This window comes from Neoarius graeffei, chromosome 15 (genome assembly GCF_027579695.1).
Source record: "Neoarius graeffei isolate fNeoGra1 chromosome 15, fNeoGra1.pri, whole genome shotgun sequence".
Taxonomy (NCBI): domain Eukaryota; kingdom Metazoa; phylum Chordata; class Actinopteri; order Siluriformes; family Ariidae; genus Neoarius; species Neoarius graeffei.
Genome location: NC_083583.1, coordinates 20,570,973 through 20,598,949, shown reverse-complemented (window position 1 = coordinate 20,598,949; position 27,977 = coordinate 20,570,973). Strand labels below are relative to the sequence as shown.

The 27,977-nt window shown below is 41.9% G+C and overlaps 1 protein-coding gene across 1 annotated transcript in view; it reads right to left on the bottom strand.

Moving 5' to 3' along the window:
* Positions 1-27,977, bottom strand: part of LOC132899239 (zinc finger protein GLI2-like) — a 199,813-nt gene that overhangs the window by 82,642 nt on the left and 89,194 nt on the right. The window contains exon 3 of the mRNA XM_060940985.1: positions 18,419-18,524. Within this exon, the coding sequence (XP_060796968.1) occupies positions 18,419-18,524 (106 nt within the window). The remainder of the gene's footprint in view (positions 1-18,418; positions 18,525-27,977) is intronic.

The following is a 27,977-nucleotide window of genomic DNA, read 5'->3' as shown; positions in this document are numbered from 1 at the left end:
CTTTTTACAACACCTTCACTTATCTGGTATTTGACTCTATTCAGTGTGTCTTGAAATTAACTCTTGCACTATTTTACTCAGTTCAGAGCCACAACCAAATCTGTTACTCTGTTACACAATTACTCTGTAATTTTGCTCCCACTCCAACTCCAAATTTTATTCTCTAAATTCAAAATTGAGCAATTTTTCCAGAGTTAAAAGTATTTTCCTCAAAAATAGTTGATTTTGCGCTTTCATTTTTCCTGTGTATGCACTACAGTGTGAGCATAGCAACCAATATGCTCATTAGAAATAGAAAAAAATATTTACACTTAATCGAGTTGATATTCGGCTGGATCGAGGCGAAGTAAAAAAAAAAGAAAAAGGCATCATCATCAGTGTCGCAGTTCTCAAGATTGAATTGAATCACTCCTGAATTATGAATTGAATTGCTGTCCTGAAATTGAATCATGAATTGAATCGCTGTCCTGAATCATCCGAAGTGCATAAAATCCACATGCCATCTCACAACAAGTTTTACCTCCAAATAGCCTGAACTGTGTCTAACAGATTTTATCCTGTTTACGGTGGGTGTTCCCACCGCGAAAGAGAAACCAATTGAAACCGAAAGAGTGAAAGTGATCATCATGCCGTTACCATGTGAGTAGTCTTTTATGAATGTGTAATTGCGCGCTCAGCACTCCGACGCTGGTGTGACTGAGTAAGGTGACAAGTTTTATGTTTCATCTAATCTAGGCAATTTAAAAACTATAATATTATTTGGCAGTGGGCACATAGGAAAGTGTAAAGTATAAAGTTTGTCAATATCTTTATCATGCTTGTATGATAAAAAAAACAAACTTGCGAAGATATTTATCTAAATACATGACCTACTCATTCTAAACCTGCCGAGCTTCGCCGGTGAAGCTCTCGACCCCAAATGGTTAAGATTTCACTTCACTCGAACTAAGGTTCTCAAACCTGTTCCAACATGACAATATCCCTGCGCACAAAGCAATCTCCATTTGCACAGAGCCCTGACCTCAACCCCACTGAACTCCTTTGGGATGGACTGGAATGCAAACTGCATGCCAGGCCTAAATCTAGAATGGGATGTTCAACAGGTACATATGAGTCTGATTGATCAGGTGTCCACACACAAAAATGGTCTATCGGTGAAAGTAGAACCGTTTTGGATAATTAGGAGCAGTTAAGTATCCAAAGAACCCATGTGATACCCTTTATTCCACTCCTGCTATAGAACTCTGTGCTCTTACAAAAACTGGTTAATTCTAGAACTTCCCTCCTGTTGAACCCCACTCCACCACCATGACACCCCCATTGGGGGTTTGATGCTTTGGGGTAAACCTTGAAAGTTCTACATCATACCTCTACATCAGTGGCTAATGAGTAGAACCTCATTAGAAAACTATTCAAAGAAACCTTGAGGTACCCTTTTTAATTTGTCAACACCAGCTCTAAAACTATACAATCAAAGCCCTTCCCATGCCTGCACCTGGTATTCCCAGGCAGTATCTCACCAAGTACTAACCAGGTTAAGGCATGCCGGGTGGCACTGATCTCTGTTTCTATAGCCCTTCAGCCTCTTGCACATTACATACCTAGGGTTACAGTGGGGGGCTGGTCATCTGGTAACCACAAGAGTTTGACGACCTCCTCACATCTGAATTGCGGCGTGCCTTGCCAGACGGGAGGAGGTATCATTTTTATGGTGGTCAAAGACCGCCATAGAACTCACAATCTCCTGGTTGAGAGGCAGACATGCTAAAAACTATACACTATTACTACTTTAGCAAGCTCCTTGCTCGAACAATCCTGACTATTCTTTCCCAATTGTCCCTGTCTTCCATTGCTACCAGGAGTTGATCTTTGCTAAGATTGGTATCTCTCTCTAGTTGCTCGATCTATGTTATAGCAGGCCTTCCTACACTCTTTTCCATGTGATGGTTCCTGTAAAAGTACTTTAGATATAACTTCCTTTTTTGCTACACCAAATCTCAGGCTTGCTTCTTTTATAGTATCAGAAAGTAACTATACAATACATTCTTATAAAAATGTGTATGCCAGAAAAGGCAAGCTGAGGTGAAGTAAGGACCCAAGAGCAGACTCAAGACAGGCAGCGAACAAAAGAAACTTCTTTAATGAAGTACAGGGCAGAGGTACAATAGGGCTCAGGCAAAAATCAGTGGTCAAAGAACGGGCCAAGAGGTCAAAACACAAGAGCAGGCAGGCACGGTCAGGGACAAAAACAGAACAGAAAAATCTTCACAAAAACTGAAGAAAACAAGGACAAGGGAAACCCAGGCAGAGGAAGCAAAAAACACAATCAAAAGGAACAGGCAGGTAGAACAGGGGCAAAAACTAGACAAAACTAGGCAAAAAAAAAAAAAAAACACAGAACAATACAGGCAGGGGGAATAGAAAAGTCACAATACCAAAGGTCTGTAGCAAAGCAAGGAAAGTCTGCTAGAGACAGTCTGGTAACTGGAGTAGCTCCAAACAGCTCTTAAAGGAACAGTCCACCGTACTTCCATAATGAAATATGTTCTTTTCTGAATTGAGACGAGCTTATCCGTACCTCTCCGAGCTTTGCGCGACCTCCCAGTCAGTCAGACGCGCTGTCACTCCTGTTAGCAATGTAGCTAGGCTCAGTATGGCCAACGGTATTTTTTGGGGCTGTAGTTAGATGCGACCAAACTCTTCCACGTTTTTCCTGTTTATATAGGTTTATATGACCAGTGACATGAAACAAAGTTCAGTTAAAAAAAATGAAACGTGGCGATTTTCTATGCTATGGAAAGTCCGCACTATAATGACAGGCGTACTAACACCTTCTGCGCGCTTCGACAGCGCATTGATACCGTTACTCTGAGCTGTCGCACACCTGGAGCGCAGTCCTGGGCCAGCGACCTGACAGCAGGAGGCGTGAACTACCTGTCAAATTGGGCGGGACGTTCACGCCTCCATAGAGTAACATCAGCTGATAAGGCACGTCACCACTTGACATCTGGTGACTGTTTTGAAGAAGGCGGAAGTGTTCGCCGAAACTGTCAACAAGCGAGGTAACATACGTAAAAATACGTGTCTTAAGAAACGAACTTAAAAGAATAGAACTGGATTTAAGACGTTTGGCCAAGTGGCTTCATCATGTAAAGCGAGAAAACTTTACTCCTGGGAAAAGCAGCAAATTGTGCAGTGAGCATTTTACAGAAGATTGTTTTGTGGCGGACTTGTACGAAAAAAATCACTGGGAAGAAGCGAGACATGAGGCAGAAACGACAACTGAAGCCAGATGTGATCCCGACTTTGTTTCACCACAAAACACTGACACCAGCAGCTCGACAGTATACCGTGTCACGCATCAAACGGATGGAAGATAAGCAGGTAAATATATTTTTTAAAGAAACAGCCAATAAACTTGCCACTATTTTATTTTGATTCCTTTTATAATCCTGCATTGCCATAATTTTTGTAGAGAAATGCAAACAAATTGACCGAGAAGTTACGCTAGACCATAATATTATACTATAGTCTAGTATAGCATGCACTTGTACACTTCCACTGCGCTCGCAGAAAATAACATCACGCACGATGGAGTTATGGCGGCCTCCCTGACAAAAAATAGTCCCGTCTATCTTCATCACTTCAGTGGTTATATCGTTAAGAACAAATTCAACACGCAGCTTATTTTTTTTATAAAGGACAGACATAAAGATCGACTTTTAGCTCCATGTGTTTATTTGCGAGATATTTCCTTTTAAGGTTCTATGTAGAACTCCACAACAATGGGTTTCCCTCTCAGAATATGGTTTAGCTGAGAATTGACTTTTTCAGATAAAGCAGTGTTCAGACCAACTTCAAATCAAATTTGACCAGAAGAAAAGGCAACTCTCGAAAAGTCAAAGGACACATAAGCATACATTTGCCTCTTGTAGCAGTTACTTTTACTTTGTGCTGACTTTAGGGAAGTTATTCAAAAACGAGAAGGTGGAGATGTGGTCTGTTTGGTTGGAAAACTTTTGGAGCTGCTCAGTGGCAAACCATTACTATTAGAGCTGGGACTTCAGCTCAGCCAAAGCTTAGCCAGACACACCAAAAAAGTAACAGGCCAAAGGATTTTGCAAGGGATTAGTGGCAGGCTGCCAGGTCCCTCCACTGTGTGTAGCTGTCGATGTTGATTTTAAAAGTAACTAAGTAAATTACAAAGGGAAATGAATACTTAAGTCTGAGTGAAAAATACTGTAGCGAGCGTGCAGCGTGGAAGAAGAGTCTGGAGACAGAAATCTTAGTTTCTCGGTTGTTAGCCTGTACTTCTTGCGCTCGATAGCACTGGCTTGACTGTTTTATTAGCATTCGCTACCACTACTGATGAACGCTACACCGGCTGGAAGGTGAATTCACTGCTGCGCTAATGGCGCTGACTCACAGTTAAAGGAGATACGCAGAACCTTTATTTTTAAATACATTTTTGAGTGGATAGTATCTCCATCCTTGACTCTTGTATGCTGCATAAATGGGAATTAAAAAATATATGTTTTTGAGAGTTAAAATCGACCGCAAAGTTGGCATTCGAGCTGCCCCGCTGAGCCAGCCAGCCCTGAGCGCGTGACGTCACTGCGGTAACCGGTTTTAAGGCTGAGGCCTTTGACAGCTATAGACCAAAGTCATATAAATAAACATTTATGGTGAAAGTAAGAAATACCGTTACCGACTTGCTCAACTAAGATTGATTTGACTTCATTGACTGTGAGTTGACTCTCATTAAAACAGGATGGGTGTTATAACTTATGCAACATACATATACATGCATGCATTTTCACTGATAAAACGTAAAAGGCTCATTAAATAATCAGATGAACTGAGACAATCACATTCTGAAGCAAATTAAATAATCTTATACCGGTAATTTAAACACACAATACAAGTTACATGTATTAATCTAAATGCAGGTAAACAACATATTGTTTTTGTTGTTTTTTTTATCCAAATGAGAGTCGGCGCTTACCCGTCTGTGTTTTCGCTTGTTGAAGGCCGATCTTGTGGCCGATTGTTTTGAAACAATCTGACTTTCAGTTGTAAATTTAGTTCTCCGTTCATTCGCTTCTTTCATGTAAGGGTGAGATGGCAGCAACATCCAGTTTAGAAATAAGACGGCTGGTCCACTCTTTCTCCATTCTCTCGGCTCAGGCAATTACTAAAACCTGGGATGGAACGGGATATCACTGGTTTTAGCAACAACCACGGGGAGGTCACTGCCTGAGCGATATGTCACATCCCATCCCATCCTGTTCCGTCCAGGGTTTTACCAACAACCCTCGGCTCACTCCTGGAAAACTGGTGCAACTAAACTCACTTTCCTTTTATAAATAAATAAATACTTTCCTTTTCTTGTAGTTTTATTTAATTGTTGATACTGCACCCTTTTTCAATACAGGCTTATAGCCAACGCTCCTCAACAGATCAGAGGTTTCATACGAGTCTTCAGTAAATTGTGCAGAGCAGAGGAGAGACCGCTTCGTCGGCGCCCAATGTGCCCATGAACTTCTCGCAAAATGCGTCCAAATCTTTGCAGTTTGAACATTCTTGGGCCATGAATGCAACGTAAATCCACCTTCTGTCATGTTGCTGCACCGGCCAAAAACACATCTACATGGCATGGTGATAAATTAGCTCAAAATGGAGGATCGGAGTTGCAGTCAGCTCTGTGTTTTAGTATAGCGGAAATGGCGATGAGACCGATAGACTTCCTGCTGTGATGTTACGGACATCAAGGTCATTCACTCAGACCGCTACCTATATAAATCACTTTTATCGTAAAAATTACTATATTAGATTTATTGTTAACCCTTAAAACTATTCCTGTGCCATTCTTGAGGTCTCAAGGCATTTATAAACAAAAGTGAGGCCATGGTTCTGCGTATATGCTTTAAGCCAACATTGGCCTTCGAGGGGGCCTAGGGATGATAAATTTTTGGTCCCTCCCACTATAAATCAAAATCTGATTGGTTAATTCATCTGTCACTTCCGACATAAACATACACTGCCATGGCCTTCTGTCCCGGCAATGAAGTCCTAACCAATGAGTGAGCAGCTCTAAACTCTTCTCAGCCTAGAGACAACAAACAAACAAACAAACAAACAAACAAACAAAAATCTCATTGGATAACTCGATTTGAATGTTTTCAGGACAGTAACCCTTTCATTTCTGAAGCAAATTTGATAGAAAATGAGGCCGAATTAGAATTAGAAGAGAATAATTTTCATAAAATTCTGAAAGAATGAAAGCAATTAAAGAATGAAAGAAATTAAATATAACATTTGAAATGCTGATATGTTTGGGGCTTCTGTGAAGGTCTAGAAGGCCCTGACGGTTCCCCTTTGGAGCTGCTTATTATGAAGTAGCAATCACGCCTTGCGGCTTTCTTACTGTTGCTCGGTGCCCATCTGGGGGAATTTTTTTTTTCCATCTCATCCACCAACACACGCTAAAGTTTTTGCTATAAAATATATATTTTTTAACCCTCTCTGCCTGCTAGGGTTTTCTTGCTAGCAATGTTGGCAACTCTGATACTGATACCTTTATTTGGACCATTTAACTTGTGGATTTTTTTTTTTTTTTTTTGGTCTGTGGCTTCTTTGACGTGCGATTTAATTGCCATGTATTTGGAATGTCTGATATTTCCCACTGAGAGTAATAACAGCAGCACACAGCAATTACACCACAGACAAACAGCTTTGGGTTTGATAGTCAGCAATCAGTCTGTGTCATAACACTGCCCCTTGTAATAACAATGCAGACACGATGGAGGGGTTTTATTCCAGAGCTTTTGATGCCAGGCTATTGTTGAGGACAGACTGTCATGCCAGACTCCTGGGACGAGGACATTGTTTCAGGTGGCCGTGCTGGTGTAGTATTCATGCCCGGCAGATGGACAGTGCACCTGTTTTGGCATTTGCCAGGAAGTCAGGTGCCCATGTGAACCCATTGTCTGGCCTTTCAGGCTAATGGAGGCCTGAGCCTCAGCCTTAATACCCATTCACAAACGCAACAGGGGTCAGGATCATCCGTGGCGACATCATGTGGGCGCCTGGCACCACTGAGTGTCATGATTACACTGTATTGAGGTTTAAATTTCTCAGTACTCAGTAGCGTATATACAGTACATATGAGATGCTTTGTATCTGTATGTGCATTGGGAGATATTGAGATTTTCACATGCTTGCAGATTAAACTCGATATTTCTGTGCATATTTGTCTGTTTTTTAGGCAGAGATAAATCATAGTGTGAGACAGTCGTAGCTGTAGCAAGGGGCTACCACTGTGATTTAGATAAATCACACATTCTACAACAGTACACTCACAGTCCACACACACACACACACACACACACACACACACACACACACACACACACACACACACACACGTACTTCCAACCACACAGAGGTCTGTATTCAGAGTTGAGTTAAATGCATGTAAATTTCCAAAATTGCACACATCATTATGCACTTAGGTAATTGCACTTGTTGAAAGGAGTGTGTAACAGACGGGTGTCTCCATTATCTCACACTTTGAACTTCCATTTGAATTTTAAATCTCAAATTTCAGAAAACCCACCTTACTTTTTTTTAAAATTATTATTCGAGATTAATAATTTTCTGAGTCAGAGTCACTTGATGTTGTCAAGGAATGAAGAAATAAGTCCATTTTTATCGCTGAACTCCTATGTTTGAACGTGCCTCCAAGTAACATTTTATAATACACTGCAACCCCACTATAACAAACTCTTTTACTATGAACTTTCATATATAACAAACTAAGTTCATGTCCCCTGCCTTTAGTGACAATCTCCGTGTCCGAAATCGCTCCCTACTCACTATATAGGGCACTATATAGTGAGGACGCCATTTTGTAGCACTGTCCAAAACCTTAGTGAGGATTATTTACACCCTATATAGTGCACTCAAAGTATCCCACAATGCATCATGAAAAGTAGTGTACAACCGATGGTCACTAACCAAAGTAATATATCCCATTATGCATTGCGGTCACGCTGAAAGAAATCAAATCAAAAGTCTCAAATTTGATTCAATAAAAGAAAGGCAGCGGCAAAGAAGAAAGCATTCAGCCTTGATTGAAAAAAAAAACCTGAAAGATGCAGGTACTTTGTATTGATTAATGTGGGAAATGTGCTCAGTATATGTATTTATCACAAAAATACATGCATATATTTATTATTTTGAAAACCCACCAGCCGACTGATCCGGCACGTTTTAGTTGTGCGACAGTAATGATGTAAATAACAGCGCGGCGGAGCAGTGTCTGAAAGTGTTTTTTCATTTTACCAATGAGCTCACTATATAGTCCACTATATAGTAATTCCCTATATAGGGAGTAAGGAGTAGTGAACGAAGGCTCCAGCTTGCCTGTGACCCTGTAGAAGGATAAAGCGGCTACAGATAATGAGATGAGAGATGAGTAGTGAACGAGTGAGCAATTTCAGACACAGGCAATGAGTCAAACCCTGTGTCCGAAATCACTCATTTGTTCACTACTCCCTCCTCACTATCTAGAGGATTCTATATAGTGGACTATATAGTGAGCTCATTGGGAAAATGAAAAAACGCTTTCGGAAGCTGATCCGCCACGCTGTTATTTATGTCATTACTGTCGCACAATTAAAACGTGCCGGATCAGTCAGCTGGTGGATTTTCAAAATAATAAATACATATTATACTATTTTTTTTTATCTTTTCCGTTTCCGGTTGAGAGTACGCTGTGCGCATTCTGGCTGCCGCTTCTCACCGGAGCTTTTTATTTTATTTTATTTTCCCTTTTGTTTTTCTTTTTTGTGTTTGTGTAGTTTTAATGTTTGTTTTTTGTTTGAGTGTTTTGTGTGCCGGTTGTGGTGTAGCTCCGGACCCAGATTTGGGCGTCGGTTCCCACCAGGCCATGGTTTGCCATTGGTGATGTCTGTGCCCCTCGCTGTGGACGACAGTGAGCTTGTTGCTCTTTTAACATCTTGGTTGTTCAGCGCTCTGTGCGGCAGTGCTTTTGTGCTTGGTGCAGTGTTCTGAGTGATGTTGCTTGGTGGCGTCGCGGTGGCTGTGCAGGTGGTGTGGGATTTATCTTCGTGCGCCTTTTGGTGGGACTGTGGCAGCTACACCACTGGAATGACATCCTGACCTTCTTTTGGTGGACTTTTTTTTATTAAATTGTAAAGCCACCTTGGGTATAAGAAAGGCGCTATATAAATTCAACTGATTATTATTATTATTATTATTATTATTATGAACATATTTCCCATATTAATAAATACAAAGTACTTTGTGTCTGCTGGTTCTTTCAGTTCTTTTAAATCAAGGCTGAATACTTTCTTTTTTGCCGCTGAGTGATTTCAGACACAGTGAGAGTCTTCAAAAAAACCCATCACTCAGTGCGTTTACATGCACATCCAAATCGAGCTACTGTCGGTAATCGAGCTAAGGGTCCCAGCAGGGGTGCCAGAGAAATCCAATCCTACATGCACACAAGGAAATCGAGCTATTGTGTGAGGTACGTTGTGCACCCGAGCCACAGGTGGCGCTACACGCCCCATCGTGTTGGTACACTTCCGGTTGTCGTCATGAAGAAGAGCTATTCGAGAGTATAAACAAAGTTATCAGTTCCGTGTTCACAAGAAGAACAACGACGAGGACAGCAACATCGAGATATATTATATTCAACTCCTTAAGCTGAATGAGCATGAACTCTGTCTCCTCATTGCTCCAGAAGTGCACGTTTCTACTACTGTTGTCATGCCGACCGAGGCTGTTGTGTTTCCCGCTTGTGGTCTCATCACTCGTCACTTCCGGAAGGGGCAGTGCTGAAGTAAGTAGCTCGACTATGCAGCTCGATAGGGTTTACATGCACTAAGTAGCTCGGCTACAATCGCATAATCTAGGTTGCGTAGCTCGATTACGAGAAATCCAGTTCAGTTCGATTTCAGCCGAGCTAAGGTGTTTCCATGGCATTTAGAACTTCGATTTCAGTTGAGCTATGGCAGAAATTCGATTTTCTCTATGTGCATGTAAACGCACTGACTGAGCCATGTGTTCCTCTCCCCACCAGACACAAACAATACGTAATCAGTTCTGCAGTTAAATTAACAATATGTGTTAACGCCATAAAAACAAAGGCTTAACTAGCTTAGCTTATGTGTTGATCACTAACAATTATCGAGATCAGTGATCACTGACTTTAAAAAAAATCCCTTAAAATTTAAGCTAAAAGCAGTTTTACTCGAGTCTTTACTCCGTAAGCATTGTTGTCATGGCTACTCGTAAACATAAGACACTTTCCGTTGAAGAAAAACTTCATATCCTGGACGTTCTAAAGCATGGTGAGAAAACAATAAATTTGTCTAAAGAATATGATATCCCCAAAATTTCAATTTCAACATTGAAAGCAAAAGAAAAAGAGCGTCAAGACTTCATCCATAACTGCAATCAACATGATGGGCTGAAAAGAAAGAAGATGTGGCAAGCAGATGACAGCGAGTATGACTTATTTCCTTTCGTAAAGATGTACGCAAATTAAGCGTAAATATAAATTAAACACAGCTGGTCTTGTTTTATGTAAGAGTGAGAGTTTGGTGTGACAAGTTGGTCCATTTCAGTATTACGAACTTTTCAGTATAATGAACTATTTGGACGTCCCTCCCTCAAGGAGTTTGTTATAGCAGGGTTGCAGTGTCGTAACACACAAATTTGCCTTTATACTGTAGATACAGCAATATTAAATTGTAAAGCAGATGAAAAAAACAAAAGAGGAGATGGCGAGTTTCTTGATTTTCCATTTGCAAATCAAGCAATCCCACATGGGGTCATAATCCCTTGCCCGCGTTAATGTGTCATGGTTATTTTCTTAATAAAGCATGACCACAAGTTAATATTAATATTAACTAAATATGGCCAGAAATGATCATGATATAACCATGAAATACCAAAGTCATGGCTTTGAATTGTGTATCATGAGCCAAATACTTCAACATGTTCTGGGAACGTCATACTTAAAACATGACCTCCGGTTAATTATTTGGTGGGAACGGGCGGAAAAAGTCAATTCACATTGAGAATTCCCTTAAGGCATTGTGGGTTAATGGTATATCCATGGTCTAATTCAATTGATTTCGCTCTGCCTCACTCAAATACAATAGTTACCACAAATTAAGTACTTCATGGCAATAAAATATCTTGAAAAGCTTTCGCTGTAGCCCCAGTATATTTACTGTGGCCACAGTGTTACAAATAACCACCATGTCACCTCAGCAGCTCTATAAGAATATTATACACAGTACTGTGCAAGAGTCTTAGGCACATGGAAAGAAATGCTGTAGAGCAAAAATGGCTTAAAAATAATGAAATGAAATGTTTCAACATTTAAAAAATGCTATAAGCAGTAAGCAGTAAGCCGTAACAAATGAAACAAAGTCAATATTTGGTGTGAGACGACCCTTTGCTGGAAAAAAAAAAAAGTCTCGGGTACAATGAGTGCAGTTTTATGCGGAAATGAGCTGTAGGTTTTACTGAGCATCTTCCAGAACCAGCCACAGTTCTTCTGGACACGACTGTCACACTCGCTTCTTAAATTTTGCACCAAAACCCAGTAGCCTCCATTATGTTTTCTTTTTTAATCTGAAAAGTGCTCTCTTATGTAATATGCTGCTCAGATACAGGCATTTTTCCCCCTGTAATATTTAATGCTGTGCTGGAAAACGAACGTTTGGAACTCTAAAATGTTTTTGTGCCGATTCGATAATGTAGAAGTCATAAAATAGAAATCTCTAACAAAGTTTGCATGAAAAAAAAAATAGGGGGCCTAAAACTTTTGCACAGTACCGTGTATCAATAAGACATAATGAGCTCGTCTTGTCTTCATGTGTCCATCCATAACAGAATCCATAAAGGTTCTATGTTGACCAACAAAGGGTTGTTCCTTCTCAGAAAAGGTCTCTCATGAGACCCAGATTTATCGATTAAAATGAGCTACACTCTTAGCTCTTCGAAGCAATGCTATAATCTAGACATTATTAAGGGTTGTTCGGTTGTTTAGACACCTCACTACTACATGTGAGACGATTTGAGTTTATTCCGTCCACATTCACTGGATATGAGCAATCGCGCGCTCTGATTGGCTATTCTACTACTAGGATATCAGCTCATATGGACCCTTTTCACGTGACGTCACGACAAACGCGGCCGCCATTTTGGACATGTACTACCAGTAGTCTACCACAGCCAACGAGGAACGACGGCGAAGCATCGAAAGGAATATAGCCATCAAAGAAAGTTTTTACTTTCAACAAGACTTCCATCATGCCATTATATTGTTGTGCACCTGGATGTAGTAACCATCAACACACAAGGCAAGATTTATCATTTTATCGGATCCCAACAGATGCCGACCGACGGAGAAGATGGATGGTCTCTAAAATATTGGCAAAATGATGTTTATTGACATAGCAATCGTGTGTAACGGGAAGCATTTGCATATCCGAAGTGTTGTGTTTACATCAAAGATAAAATAAACCGATATGACAACGACTGCTGCTGCCAGGTTGGGGACACAAACTAGTAGAAAGGAAGTGTGCCAACAGTGCCAACACACTTCCTTTGTGGTCGATTCTGCTTTAAGGTAAGATGCATTTAATTATTCGTCTGCTGTGGGTTTGGAATCGGTAGCCTGACCGATTCGTTCATGTTTGTGGTGCCATTTGTTTGTTGACGCGTGTTGAAATGGAAGATTGGTTGTTGACATGATTTCCAGTGATGCTTTGGTGCTGCTGTGGATCAGATGTGTTGAGTAGCCCGACTGTTTTTTTTTTTTCTTGCGTGTGGTATCATTGTTGACGTGAGGTTGTTTTTTGAACATGCCAATGCAGACACGATTTCCCCTGATGAGTTATGACTTCAGACGCGATGCGTGTGTGGAGGTGTGGAGTCCGCATGATATGTGCGTAAGATAGGCTTCTCATGTGTTTGGAGATCCGCGCTCTGAGACAAGCGCAAGCACCCCCCGCGCCCCCCCAAGGGAAAAAAGGGACCCCCCGAAAATATCGGCATAGTTCGAACACTGGGTTGGAGAAAGTAATGGCAAATAGTGAGTGCACAAACCATAGAAGGGAAACTGTACACAGCGCCAGGGCAGTGTGATGGTATGTCTACTTTTAGATTGTGTTAGCTTATCAATGTACACACTCGTCACTCAACGAGTTTCACGTCTTTACGACGGATACTTAAATGTGTGTTAGGTATTATTGTTGCAGTCTAAGCAGTCATTGTAGCAGCTAGATGAGCGAGAACCGAAAGGGTCTGTGCCATAAACCATTATTTCTTCATGTCCAAAATGGCGGTCGCACTTACGAAGGTCACGTGAGTGAAAAGGGTCTATACCGTGAGTAGAGAAAAACAAAATGGCGGTGCGCATCAAGTCAGATCTATCACTTTGTTATCAAGTATTTAAAAGAAACAGAAATAGCTAAAAGAATACCCCCCCAGTATCGCCTGTTCCACACTCCAGCCCAGTCGGTGGCAGTAATGCACCTTTAAGCTGGTTTACCAACCACCAAAAACACCCTAAAGAAGAAAAAAAATCAAAATGGCGGAGCGTATTACTAAAGCAACCGAGGATGAAATAAAAACTCTACTTGAAAACAAAACCCCCCAAAAAGCAACAAAATATGGAATGAAAGTATTTAATAAGAAGAACGTATCTTTTTTTTTCAAGAACTATTATTAACGCATTTTTCACAAATTGCTCCTGTCATTTCGCCGGTTTGTTTACATTCTAAGTGGAAAATGATTTTGTCAGACGCTTTGTGTAAAGTTTTTATTTATCGAATTTTCAAAAACTAAAACTAAAAATGCTCTGTTTCTCAAAATCCAGTGGATAGAATAAAACAATTATTCCACTCAATCTCGTCGTACATGGCTTATAGCCAACTCGGTGCTACGAGCTTCATCGGCTATCGGCTCATGTCTGACTCGATTTCGTGGAATAACTGTTAAATATTTTCACTCTTGCAGAAATATTATACGTCAAAGTATATGAGGTAGAAATTCAGAAATGCGGTTCACTGGCATGTGATTTTTAATTGAAGGTACTTGACTGCACTTTGGACCAGTTCTCCTCAGGCTTCCTGGAGGTCTCTAGTAAAAATAGCAAACGCTCCATCAGACATCATGCTACATTTGTCTCCTCAGTTCAAAGCCCTGTCTTCAGTTCTGCAGTGTCTAGTCCTTTGGCTGCGTTCTCACACAGAGCAGCGCAGAGCATGGGAAGTGTGTGTCAACGCGTGTGCATCAGCCCATGAGACAAGTGGGTGGCGCGCTCCATAGCCCCCGGCCCTCTCTGTCTCGAGAATTCCCACAGTGCTCCACTGCTCCGCTCCGGAGATGAATCACCGCATCCTCTGTCATTCCGGCCACTCGGAGAGGCAGCAAACGTTTCTCTTGCAGGAAAAAAAAAAAAGCAAGGGAAGTTTCCCGGCGTGGTTTGGGTGACAGCTCTGACAAAATAACCAGCGGCCTCATTACGGTATATGCAAACAGTGATGAAGCGCACTGTATGGAGATGTCATGTTAGACGATTAGAGCAGGGACCTCTGACACGGTGCGCCAAGACTGTAACAAAGTGGCTTGGCTTGCCACGGGCGACACCGTGCTTAATTTGCTGCGCAACGTCCCTGTAATTAGATGAATTTGGCACAGGCAGAGAGAAAGACAGCTAGATCAAAGCCTTGATGAATTAGGGGTCCACTGTCAAGATCACATCACATTAATCAAGGTAGCCGAGTAGTACGACACGTCCATCCCCCCCCCGTTACTCGCCACTGCGTATGATGAATAGGCTCGCTGCTACCAGGCACACCATATGTATCACCATCAAAATCTGTGAATTTAAATGTAAGAACACAACTTCCAGAATTGTATTGATTTATTCGGCCCCTTTCTTAAGATAAACCTGCCTTGGAGGCAGACCCCGTTTCTGACTGGGGAAAATAAAGTAGTTTGAGTTGAACGTACAGTACTGACAACAAAGTGTAACTTCAAAACTTGTTTGGCCCACTTCAGTTTATACAACACAAAGCTCCCAGTTGAAAATTCATATGGGACGCATGGAACGACTCAGGTCTTGAGGTTACCCTACATTACTGTGGAAGTCGACGGCAACATTTCTGACCATGAGGATTTGGTTCCACTGGAAGGGAAAACATTGTGCTGTCATGATCGAGGAAGAAATCAATGCAAAAACTCATGTTAATTGGAAGAGCATGTCTCTCTTTAGGCTGGAGATGGCAAACAATTCACAATCTCCACATGCAGCATGGATTAGAAAGGAAATAGTAGAAATGTTTGCGTGTGCCAATGGTTAAGTACTTGCCTGTGTTTGATATTTTATTGGCCAGTGATTGGGAAATTACACATTGTCTTGGGTTTCATTGTGGGAAGTTATATCAGTGATTTGAGGAGAAAAAAATGCTACTCAGAAAACAGATCTGGAGTTAAGTCATAGCTGTTGAGCATATGCACTGTCAAACTGGAATCTGATCATTAGAGGCTGATGAGCTGTTGCCATGGTGTGGCGTCCATCATCTGTTGTCCGTCCATCGTCCACAATTTAGTTAAGTCGTATCTCCTCCGTCAGTTCTCCATGGATTTCTGTTCTGATTGTTTGATTTTGAAAGAACTCATCACTCTGCACAAAACTTGGTCATTGTTTTCTCAAATTTTTTGCTAACAATTAGTAATTAGGCCAAACTAACAAACTTTCCAGGCCTCTCACTAGAATATTATCTCCTTTCTCATTTCTCAATATCACGAGCTGGTCTAGTGGTTACTGTGTCTGCCTCTCGATCGAGAGATTGTGAGTTCTACTCACGGTCGGGTCATACCACCGTCGTAAAAATGGTACCTACTGCCGTCTAGCAAGTCACACTGCAATACAAATGTGAGTGGGGAGGCAAACTCTTGTGATTACCAGAGAACCAGCTCCTCACTATAACCCTAGCTGTGTGAGAGGCTGAGGGCTACGGGGATTGGCACTGCCAATCTATGCACCTCAAGGGCCTGGTTAGTACCGGGACGGGAGACTGCCTGAGGAAGACCAGGTTCTGGCGTGGGAAGGACTTATGATTTATTTCTCATCCGATTCCCATTTTGGGTAGGTCTTCCCTTGAGGAACAAAACTTGGTCGTTTGTTTGTTGATTTTCTTGTTGTAAACAATTTGTTTACAACTTGATTTATTTTCAGTTAAATCATATCTCCTCCCTCAGTTCTCAATGGATTTCAGTTCTGATTGTTTTGTTTGCAAGAACTAGACCTTCTGCACAGCACTTGGTCGTTGTATTGCAAATTTTTGCTAACAAACTGCTAATTAGGTCAACTTAACGAGTTTTCAGACTTTTCACTCACTAGAATTGTATCTCCTCTCTCATTTCTCATCCGATTTCAGTTCTGGGGTGGGTTTCGCAAAAGTCTCTTAACGCTAAGAGCATCTTAACTAGGACAGAAAGTGTTCATTGTGCTGCTCGCTTTACCATTTAACGATGATCTTTGTGCTACGATGCTTTTGGGAAACTCAGTTCTGATCAATGCTTTGGGCAGATCTTTCCTCGGGGAACAAGACTTGGTCATCTGTTTGTTGATTTTCCTGTTGTAAACAATTTGTTTACAACTTTGTTTGCAACTTTGCTTGCTTTCAGTTAAATTGTGTCTCCTCCCTGAGTTCTCAATAGATTTCAGTTCTGATGGTTTTATTTGAAAGAACTAGACCTTCTGGACACAACTCGGTCACTGTATTGCAATTCTTTGCTAGCAAATTAATAATCAGGTCGACTTAAAGGAATAATCCGGAGTGATGTGCTTTCTAGGTCTATTTTCGCATTATTGGGAGTGCATACGTTGAGTTGCTACCACAATCACGTCAATCGGATGTGTTTTGAGACAGTTCGTTTTTTGCCATTTCAACCGGAAAGCGCTAACACAGCAGTGCGAGGGGCATGTCTTTTTGCCGATACAAAACGCTAGTTTTAAAACCATTGCAAAGCTCAAAACAACATGACAGTTCTGTGGAAGTGAGTAGAGGGTTCCTACAAGCAAAACGAAGTGTCCCTGGCTCTGCAAGTGCAGGGACAGAGAGTGTAGAAGAGTAAATACAAAGCCAGTGACCTTACCTGAAGTCGTTCTTCTCCAGACGCCATCTTCAGGGGAAAGTCCGTAAAAGTCGAGTGCCGAGTGCAGAGCCCATCCTTACGGACTTTCCCCTGAAGATGGCGTCTGGAGAAGAACAACTTCAGGTAAGGTACTGGCTTTGTATTTACTCTTCTACACTCTCTGTCCCTGCACTTGCAGAACCAGGGACACTTCGTTTTGTTTGTAGGAACCCTCTACTCACTTCCACAGAACTGTCATGTTGTTTTGAGCTTTGCAATGGTTTTAAAACTAGCGTTTTGTATCGGCAAAAAGACATGCCCCTTGCACTGCCATGTTAGCGCTTTCTGGTTGAAATCGCAAAAAACGAACTGTCTCAAAACACATCCAAGTGACGTGATTGGGGTAGCAACTCAACGTATGCACTCCCATCTCATCTCATCTCATTATCTCTAGCCGCTTCATCCTTCTACAGGGTCGCAGGCAAGCTGGAGCCTATCCCAGCCGACTACGGGCGAAAGGCGGGGTACACCCTGGACAAGTCGCCAGGTCATCACAGGGCTGACACATAGACACAGACAACCATTCACACTCACGGTCAATTTAGAGTCACCAGTTAACCTAACCTGCATGTCTTTGGACTGTGGGGGAAACCGGAGCACCCGGAGGAAACCCACGCGGACACGGGGAAAACATGCAAACTCCACACAGAAAGGTCCTCGCCGGCCACGGGGCTCGAACCCGGACCTTCTTGCTGTGAGGCGACAGCGCTAACCACTACACCACCGTGCCGCCCTATGCACTCCCAATAATGCGAAAATAGACCTAGAAAGCATATCACTCCGGATTATTCCTTTAACACATTTTCGTCTGACTAGAATTGTATCTCCTCTCTCATTTATCATGCGAATTCAGTGCTGATTGATGTTTTGGGTCGACCTTCACTCGGGGAACAAAATTTAGTCCTTTGTTGATTTTCCTGTTGTAAACAATTTGTCGTGGAGGTTGGTCCTCTCTCACATTGTCACATTTCAGTTCTGTTTGATGTTTTGGTAGTCAGGGTTGTTTTGATGGCAGGCCAGGTGAGCTCCTACGTCTCTGATGTTCTGGTTGTGGGCTCAGATGTACATCAGAAGTCCACTGGGCTTATCTCTGTTTTTTCACTGGGACTCGAACATGACTTAGCTATTTGGTTAGAGAGACAGAGAAGACATCATTACTTACCCATGCAAGGGGTGAAGGCCATGAGGTTCGTAGTGGTATCTTCCTTCATGGTGACGTATGTCGATGGGGATTGGCGTGTGGAAAGTCGGGAATATATGATGAGGCCCTGCAGACAAGACAGAAAGACAGAGAGAAGGAGAGAGAAGAGTATCGAGGGAGAGAGAGCAAGAAAAAAATCTTTAAGAAACTTCAAAAAAAGGAAAAAAAAAGAAAGAAAAAACTTTCAAAGCCAACCACTCTATAGTAAAGTAGAGTCTCAGAGCAGGCTGAGCAGTTTCGTGTAAAATATTGGCACTATCACACAAGAGAAGTGGAATAAATAAATAATCAAAGTCATCCTAAGAAATCCTACATCTTAGACATAAAAGATATCCAACTGGGCTTTCGACAAAGACCTGCAGCCAGACGTTCTTTGAACTAGCGGGAATGATGGACGCTATCAAGGAGAAGCATGGCCTCGACACAAACCGGAGTTGACAGCAGGGGAGAAGCTTCTCTGGCCTGTTGTAGTAGTGCAGACTATCCAACCTTCCTCAATCGTATACACGTTTGTGCACAAATACCCACATCCCCACATCTTAATGGCCCCAAAACAAGGACAAAACCCTCTGTTTGGGAAAATCCGATGTTTTTTTTTTCCCTAAAGGAACGGGAGAATCATGGAAAGACGCAATGCTAGAACCAGAAGAAAACCCTCTGATGCCTTTGAAATCAAATACAGCCTCATTAATAAGGAGTGTGTGCACTGCTTAGCAACTTTTTACTAGGCTACGCCGTTGCGCATGACACTCCGTTTACAGTCAACCTCGTTTATATGAGCTCGGTATTTTCTTCATTATGGCTCCTTTTGTGGGGAATTTTTATTTGGAATGAAAAGGGATCAAAATCAACGCTTTCCTGTAATAAATACTCTCCTGGCTTGGGATGGCCCATTAAATCCAAGTGGGCTTTCATTAGCTGTTGTGATAATGAGACACCGCAGTTGATCTTTTGTAGGACCAAGTTTGTTTTTAGTGCCATAACAGTGCGGTTTTTTGGAGTCTTAAAGTCTTTTACAGAGTTTTGTTTCTAATTAGCGTAAGTGTTCCTGTAAGTCCTGTTTCTTTCTCTTTTTTTTTGTTTCTCCTTTTTTTCTACACTTTGTTCTAAGAGAACATTAACACCACTGTTCCACTCACTTGGCACCAGCATCGCAGATCGGGTTTCTTAGGCTTTTAGCACTCGGGACTAATTATAAAAGGCTGACATGCTGGCATGGGGGATTAAAAGACAGGAGATGAGAAAGAAAGATATGAGGTTTGCCTCTGATGGTTTCTGGATTGTATTAAAATTCTTCTGAGAGAGCGGGAGTTTGGGAGAGGTCAAGGGTCATGGATCATTACCTATATCCGAGGAGCCTGTGAGGGCCTCCGGGGGGGCCAAACACTCAACAGTGGTATGAGTCAGCACTCTCCATCCTTCTCCTCTTGCGTGATCCATGATGGCATGACGGACAAGCTCAAACCGAAATCCAGGACGTGACCTTTTTTTCCAGCTCTTGTCACATATAACTCTGGTTTGTATCAAAAAGTTTTGTAAAATCTGCAAAAATATTTATTACAATGTTTATAATGTTCAGAGCCTTGGCCTCGGTGAAGCGGAGTTTGAACCGTTGAGATAACTTTATAGATAAATCTCACAGTGCGCACATCTTTTAACATGTTGGAGTGAATCCAACTTCGGCAGTCTGTAATTGGTTAGCCATAAATATGCAACATGCTTTCATTTTTTATATTGTTATAATACCCAGTGACTGTTTGGGCCTCAAAGCTGCAGGGTTGGTGCGTGACTTCATCCCACCCTCTTTAGAGCGTTTGTCATGGAAAATGCCCCTGGTCGGGTTTAATTGATGCAAAACACCATAAAACACACCTGACATTCAGAAAAGAACATACCACAACAATAACGGTGTGCAGCTGTTAAACACACAAGACTGCGGAGCTTCGTACGGCACCGTTTAGATCTGACCTTTGAGCTGAAAAGCTTCCTATTAAACCACAGCCACTTCATAACCTCCCAGCAGAAAGCAATGCTACACTGCACAATGGAGGTCATGTGATTAAACACAGGCCTCGGTGCTTTCACCAGCCTCTCTGTCCCATGAAAAAGGGCAGGGGGATATTTTTCAGGGAAGCACTATAATAGCACTGTGTGTGAGAGCACTGTGCTGTGGAGTGGATGCAAGCAAAACAGCTTCATTCAGCGCCCCGTCCCGGTTAATGTCCCTTAACTAATGCTGGGGGTGAGTTATTGGTGGGGTGGGGGGTATGGTTTGGTTTGGGGGTAGAGAAAAGGCCCAAAGAAGAGCCGAGACAAAATAAGAAAGAACTAGGTCAACAAAACATGGGTTCAACACAACACAACACAACTCATTAAGATTAATCAAAGGAGGGTGCTTATTGCCAATCTTAAACTGTGCCACTATGGAAAAAAGAAGGCAGAATATACCAGAAAAATTTGCACTTTAGGACTTGAAATGGAACCGTTCAAACCTTCAGTAGACACTCGAATGTACACTGCAAAAAAAAAAAAAAATCTTAGGAAGTTTGTCTATTTTCAAGTCAAAACATCTAGCCACCCTTATTATAAGACATAATTGCCCAACAAGCAAAACCTCATTTAGCTAGAAAGGCTAGTTTTTAGACAGTCCATCTTGAAAATCTTGTATAGACAAAATGTCTTGAAAAAGTCTTATTTGGAGCACCTTTGAAAATAAAACAAGTTTTTTTTTTAAAACAAGTAAGTACATTTTGGACATTTGTCAAATGCGGTTCATCTTGTTTCAAGAAAAAAAAAAAACAAAGTATGCTTGTTTTGGGAATAAATGAACTTTACTGAAATCAGGCACCAACCAACCAACCAACCAACCAACCAACCAAATAGTCAGTGCCCCCAAAATGCATTGTTGCTTTGGCGTTGTGTAAGCACTGTAAGTCAAAATGCATAGACGTTTGGGTCACCTTTCATATCCTTAGTTTACTGTGACTGTTTACTCAGGCCCTGTCCACACGGCAACGGATTCAGGTGAATCTGATAAAATTGTTTATCGTTTCGGCCTGGCGTCCACACGGCACCGGCGTTTTGGGTGCCCCAAAACGAAATCTTTTGAGAACGGGTCCCAGAGTGGAAAAATATGGCAATGGTACCGTTGCGAAGTCGTCTGGATGAGTAGAACGGATTTGTTTACGATGACGTCACAACCACATGACTGTCAGTGCTTCACGCCGGGTAGAAGTGTAACGAACTCGATGCGAGTTGTCAACAAATCCTATAACTTGGTTCATGAAACGCGCTTACAAAATATTTTCACTGTGAATATTTATTGTGTAATGGTGCAAAGTGAGAGAGAGAGAGAGAGAAAATAGCCCTTAGGGCTGAGTCTTTAGTCCAAACACTGCAGAAGCTAATGTGGCTAATGCTACAGAAGAAGGGGTTTATGCGCATGCGTCTACTTCTTCTTCTATTGTTCTGGTGTCTCCGATGGGACCGTCTTACAGCGCACCTAGAGGTGTGGCATGTGTATTGCATCGTTTTCAACAAGCGTTGCGTTGCCATATGGACCCGAAATTTAACTGATCCATTGCCCATGTGGACGCGATATTTAAAAAAAAAAAATCTCGTTGCCGTTGTCGTGTGGATGTAGCCTCAGTCATTCAGAGTGAGGTCCTTCTAGATGCTGTACATACTCTAGACCAGACAAGTGCCTTCAAAAAGGCCATGAGTGAGTGGAGGGCGCTTTCGTGAGGTCTTTTTGGAATACTGTGAGTTAAGTTCAGTGTTTTTTGTTTGCTTGTTTGTTTGTTTGTTTGTTTGTTTGTTTGTTTGTTTGTTTTTTTGTGCCTGATCTTGTAAACCCCTTGTACACTGCACTGTTGCTTTGGCGTTGTGTAAGCACTGTAAGTCAAAATGCGTAGACTTTATTTTATTTTTTTGGTGCCTGAGGTCCTGGGGAAGTGGAATCTTAAGAGATGTTTTAATGTTTGAATGTTGAAAAATGATAATGAGAAAAAAAATATGAATGAGAAAAAAAATAAACTTGTTGCAATGCTACATGTGTCGTCAACTTGATTCAAGATAGTCTCTGGTCTCATATCTAGAGTATTTTACTAATTACAGGTCACAAAAGGAGAATCTTTTAAGCTAGCAATGCTTAGTTGTAGAATTTAACAATCCTAATATTAGTATATTTATCTTAAATTCAGTTTTTACTGCTATGACTTTGTCATGAATTTAAGTGAAATACCCTTAAAATGAAATAAATAAAAATGACTTGAATGGCTAAATGTAAGAAGTACGATCTTGTTATAAGAACTATTTTGATTATTTTGAGTTAATCAGATCTCGCATAATAAGTTCCACAATCTTATTTTGGAATTATTTCATCTAAAAACAGGTTAGATTTTTCATCTTACTTTAAGAAATCTTACCAAGTCAAATTTGACTAGTTCCATTGGCAGATTTCTTTCACCTGATTCAAGCAAATATGCTTTGTTTTAATCTTTTACTTCTTATTTTTGAAAGGCCATTTTTTGCAGTGTACTCGGGCTGATAAAACACACCTGCGTTTTCCAAACTTCAAAATAAGACATCAGCTGTGGTGTGAACTCCGGTAAAGAAAAATCGCACAATTTCTGTGTTTTTCACATGTGATTATGCGACTAATATGGGATTACATATGCAGCTACGATATATTGTGCAATGAGAAATCAAGTGAACATGTGACTTCATATGAATGTGATCAGTAAAACCAAATGCCCTACACATAAAAAAAAATCATGTACGGAAATAGATTAATGATATGTTATCCACAGCTTTCCTGCGAGAGACAATGGGGGTCGCTATGACAACCGCCTCTCCCGGATGCCGGTCTTTGATTTCCGGTTTATCTAAATAGCTGAGGCTGAGGGAGCTGAACGTAGCCGAGCGGAGCTAGCGACGACAACCATGCTTTAGTCAGAGGATAACGTCTTTTTAAATTATGCCTTTTTCTGGTTCAACGTGTGCCGTTGGGCGCACAAACAACTCACGAACGCTTAAAGATTTTATGACTGGAATCTGTTTTGAGCACAAATGGACTCACAAGGCGTGTTGTCCAGCACTATATGCTATTCATCTGTACATACGATTCCTGTCTTTCCACTAACCACTTCATTTTGGACCTGAATCGACAACATTAATTCTGTGTAACTGTTGTTTTGATATCGTACATTATTCAAACATTATAGTCATTTAACTGACGTTTTTATTCAAAGCGACTAACAATAAGTTCATGTAGCCGAGAGAATCCAAGAGCGACCAGTGATGAAGTACTAGTGTAAACAAATAGCCTACAAATAACATCCAATATCTGGAATGATCAGCAGAGTTAAGAAGTTGAAGAAGCTTCGACAAATACATAGACACGTAATTATTTAAATATGGGATGTTTATTGTTTCCAGAGTTTGACAGCATTTGCATCTGCATTAAAGGGGAACTGAAGTCATTTTTAAACTTGCTTTATTTTTTAATTAACGTGTTATTCAATTACGTTTTCGGTTTTATTAACCTTATATCGTGACTTGTATTAGCATATTATATTACACTTATCAGCCTTTTCGATTTTTAGCCATGTTGAATGTAGTTCGTTTGGTCCACGGCAGGCGTCGCTTATCTGCGCGATCTTCACGAGACTTTTGCGAGACTTCAAACGTGAAGTGTCAGCGCCGCCATTTTGAAAACCGTTTACACAGCAGCCAGATTGCCATATCGTTCCAATTTAGATTAATTTCGAGATTTGCCAGCTTCATCAGTGATAGAGATTATTCCATACGGCTTCGAACCAATGTGGAGTAGAGAAGAGTTGGAAAGACGACAGGATAAGGATGAGTCCGTTGCGCTGGTATTTACGTCAATTACTGTCGCACAATTAAAACGGGGCGGCATGGTGGTGTAGTGGTTAGCGCTGTCGCCTCACAGCAAGAAGGTCCGGGTTCGAGCCCCGCGGCCGGCGAGGGCCTTTCTGTGCGGAGTTTGCATGTTCTCCCCGTGTCCGCGTGGGTTTCCTCCGGGTGCTCCGGTTTCCCCCACAGTCCAAAGACATGCAGGTTAGGCTAACTGGTGACTCTAAATTGACCGTAGGTGTGAATGTGAGTGTGAATGGTTGTCTGTGTCTATGTGTCAGCCCTGTGATGACCTGGCGACTTGTCCAGGGTGTACCCCGCCTTTCGCCCGTAGTCAGCTGGGATAGGCTCCAGCTTGCCTGCGACCCTGTAGAACAGGATAAAGCGGCTAGAGATAATGAGATGAGATGAGACAATTAAAACGTGCCAGATCAGGCGGCTGGTGGGTTTTCAAAATAATAAATACATGCATGTATTTTTGTGATAAATCCATATTATACTGAGCGCACTTCCCACATAATCCTCACTAAGGTTTTGAACAGCACTACAAAATGGCGTCCCCACTATATAGTGCCCTATATAGTGAGTAGGGAGCGATTTCGGACACAGGGAAAACTTCCGGCTTGATTACGTCAGCATTCGAAGGAGGGCGCACGCGTCTTTTGACAACGTTGGCGGATGTCGGTCACTTTGATTTCCGCTGTACGTTTTACTTCCGTCCTACGATGTCTCGCACAGGTCTCAGCGAATCTCGTTTACGGACATTGCTTTGACATATGGACTGATATATTACAGAGCGTATTTCAAACACTCATAACTTGCTGTCAGAAATGCATTCCTATATTTAATAAAATGAGACAAACAGAATTTTGATAATAAAAAAATTTGCTTTCAGTTCTCCTTTAAATTGTTAGCGTATGTTTCTCTGACCAAGCTTTTGCTTCTTGAGTCTATACATATTGAGCCTATATGGTATTTAGCAGACGCGTTTGTCCAAAGCGACTTACAATATATAAACACTCCATTAGTAGTAAACCAATACAATAATACCATCGCTCTACTCTGACATGGCCTACCTTCCAGATGACAGCTGCTGCATGACTGCTTGATTTATTTCCTTTTTGTTGCTCTGGCTCGGCTCAACTTCAGCCTTTAAGCAAACAAACTCACCCTGTCTTACACATAATTTTGGCAATTTTATTACTATGTAGATAATTGTACACCTCCGTGCTTTTGTAGTTCCTCAGCTCATCGCCATCAACGCTCTCGCTAAGAATAAAATAACTGACAATGTCAACGGGCGGCACGGTGGTGTAGTGGTTAGCGCTGTCGCCTCACAGCAAGAAGGTCCGGGTTCGAGTCCCGTGGCCGGCGAGGGCCTTTCTGTGTGGAGTTTGCATGTTCTCCCCGTGTCCGCGTGGGTTTCCTCCGGGTGCTCTGGTTTCCCCCACAGTCCAAAGACATGCAGGTTAGGTTAACTGGTGACTCTAAATTGACCGTAGGTGTGAATGTGAGTGTGAATGGTTGTCTGTGTCTATGTGTCAGCCCTGTGATGACCTGGCGACTTGTCCAGGGTGTACCCCGCCTTTCGCCCGTAGTCAGCTGGGATAGGCTTCAGCTTGCCTACGACCCTGTAGAACAGGATAAAGCGGCTACAGATAATGAGATGAGATGAGACAATGTCAACGTAGCTGATGTTGGGCCACAACTTCATGTCATCTATACGTTCCGTGAGGGTCGACAAATGTGGCAATTTGACTGGATTCTCGCCAGAGCACGTCAGAAAATCGGACCCGTGTAACCATCTTTTAGTCATCTTTGATCTTACCTACATAGCAGTTAGCATTAGCTACAAATGTCAACACAATGATGCGGAAGAAAGATTCCGGCTTCCGCTATGACGCAGCAATGAATCATGGGAAAGGTCAGAGTTTGGTTAAGTCGTGGATATTAAAAAAAATCACAAGTAAAAAAAATACAAATAAAAACACATGCATGTGTGAAAATGTCTGAAACATAACATGTGAAGTGTCTCAAATCGATATGTGTAATACCGACTGATAACAGACTTATATAGTGCCATTTCTGTGAGTTCAATAGCACTGGAATTATGAAGGGCCCAGCTCAACATGACCGAGTTGAAGGCATACAACGGCGCTATACTACTCGTGCTCAGATATTTACACCTATAAGCAATTTAGAGTAGCCAGTTAACCTAACTGCATGTCTTTGGACTGTGGGGGAAACCGGAGCACCTGAAGGAAACCCACACAGACACGGGGAGAACATACAAACGCCACACAGAAAGGCCCCGTCGGCCACTGGGCTCAAACCCAGAACCTTCTTGCTGTGAGGCGACAGTGCTAACCACTACACCACCGTGCCGAATCATGTGATTCATATGATAAGTGCATGTGACTTTTCTGTAACCGCCAGAGCAAATATGGCTGATGAAGACTGAGCTATAACTAAAATTATGCCTTTTTTTTCCCAACAAATTTACATGATGCTTTCATTAGTTCGCCCATTTTTTTCTAGTTTCGCTATCAGAGAACGGAAAAGCAACAGCCCTGGTCTGATTAAACAAAATGAGCTTTTTCTTGGAATAAACAATCATCTTAAAAACACACGCACACACACAAAAAGGCCAAAAATCTGGTCAATTATTTCTGATGATGTAAACATATCCAACCCATATTTTTCTGTTGCCCGAGCTTAAAAAGTAGCATTAACGAGCATTAAAACCCTCCCCACTCTGTGTCATTAAGGCTCCACATTTCTCCACACAACCAACATTCATCAGAGCGCTGCCTCAATTATCCGCATTAGCAGTGTTATTTCCAGAAGTCACATTTTTCATGTCAGCTTCTTTGTTTGGGCCTCTTAGGGGCCGTTCGGCTCAGATCTGCCGCCCCCCGGAGGAGGCTCAGGCCTCTGGTATGTCACGGTGCTCCGTGCCTGTCTGCGGATCCACCAGGTTGGGTTATTCGATCACATGGACAGCTACATTGTTCCACGAGAACAAAAGGCGAGCGCTCTGGAGAGTTCAAGAGCGCCGTTTACCTGCTTCAGTGAGCTGTGTTCCCTGGGGGGCCACGCTCAGGCCCTCACATCTATTAGTCTTTGGGTGATAACATTTGTTTCAGCATCTGGAGAGAATGGAGTCACTTTCTCACAGTCAGTCCTGGACACAGTGCTAGAGCTGGAGGCTTTTCATTCACACTTGAGGAGCTCGTGTAAAGTTTGAAGGTGGAGCTCTGTTGCACTGAAATAAACTGATGGTACCCAGTAGGAGTGTATGCAATGCCACGATCTATATCTGTTTAGTGCTCCAGATATCTGTATCTGTAATAGCCAGAAATAGTATCATACCACTGTCTCGAAAAACACTGGAAAACACTGGAAACCACCCCCTATAACCCCCTGGAGGTAGAAATACTAGTCTTGCCAGCATGGTCTGGAATTCTGACAGTTCCTCAACCTCTGCTACATCACTCAAGTTCATAACTGGTTTCAGCAAGAGATGTGTGCAAGACGTTTTTTTTTTTTTCAAATCCCACGCATGCATTCATGCACTCATTTTTCTTTGTACCTGCCCATGATATATTCTATCAAATTAAGTGGGTTAGTAGCCTAATTT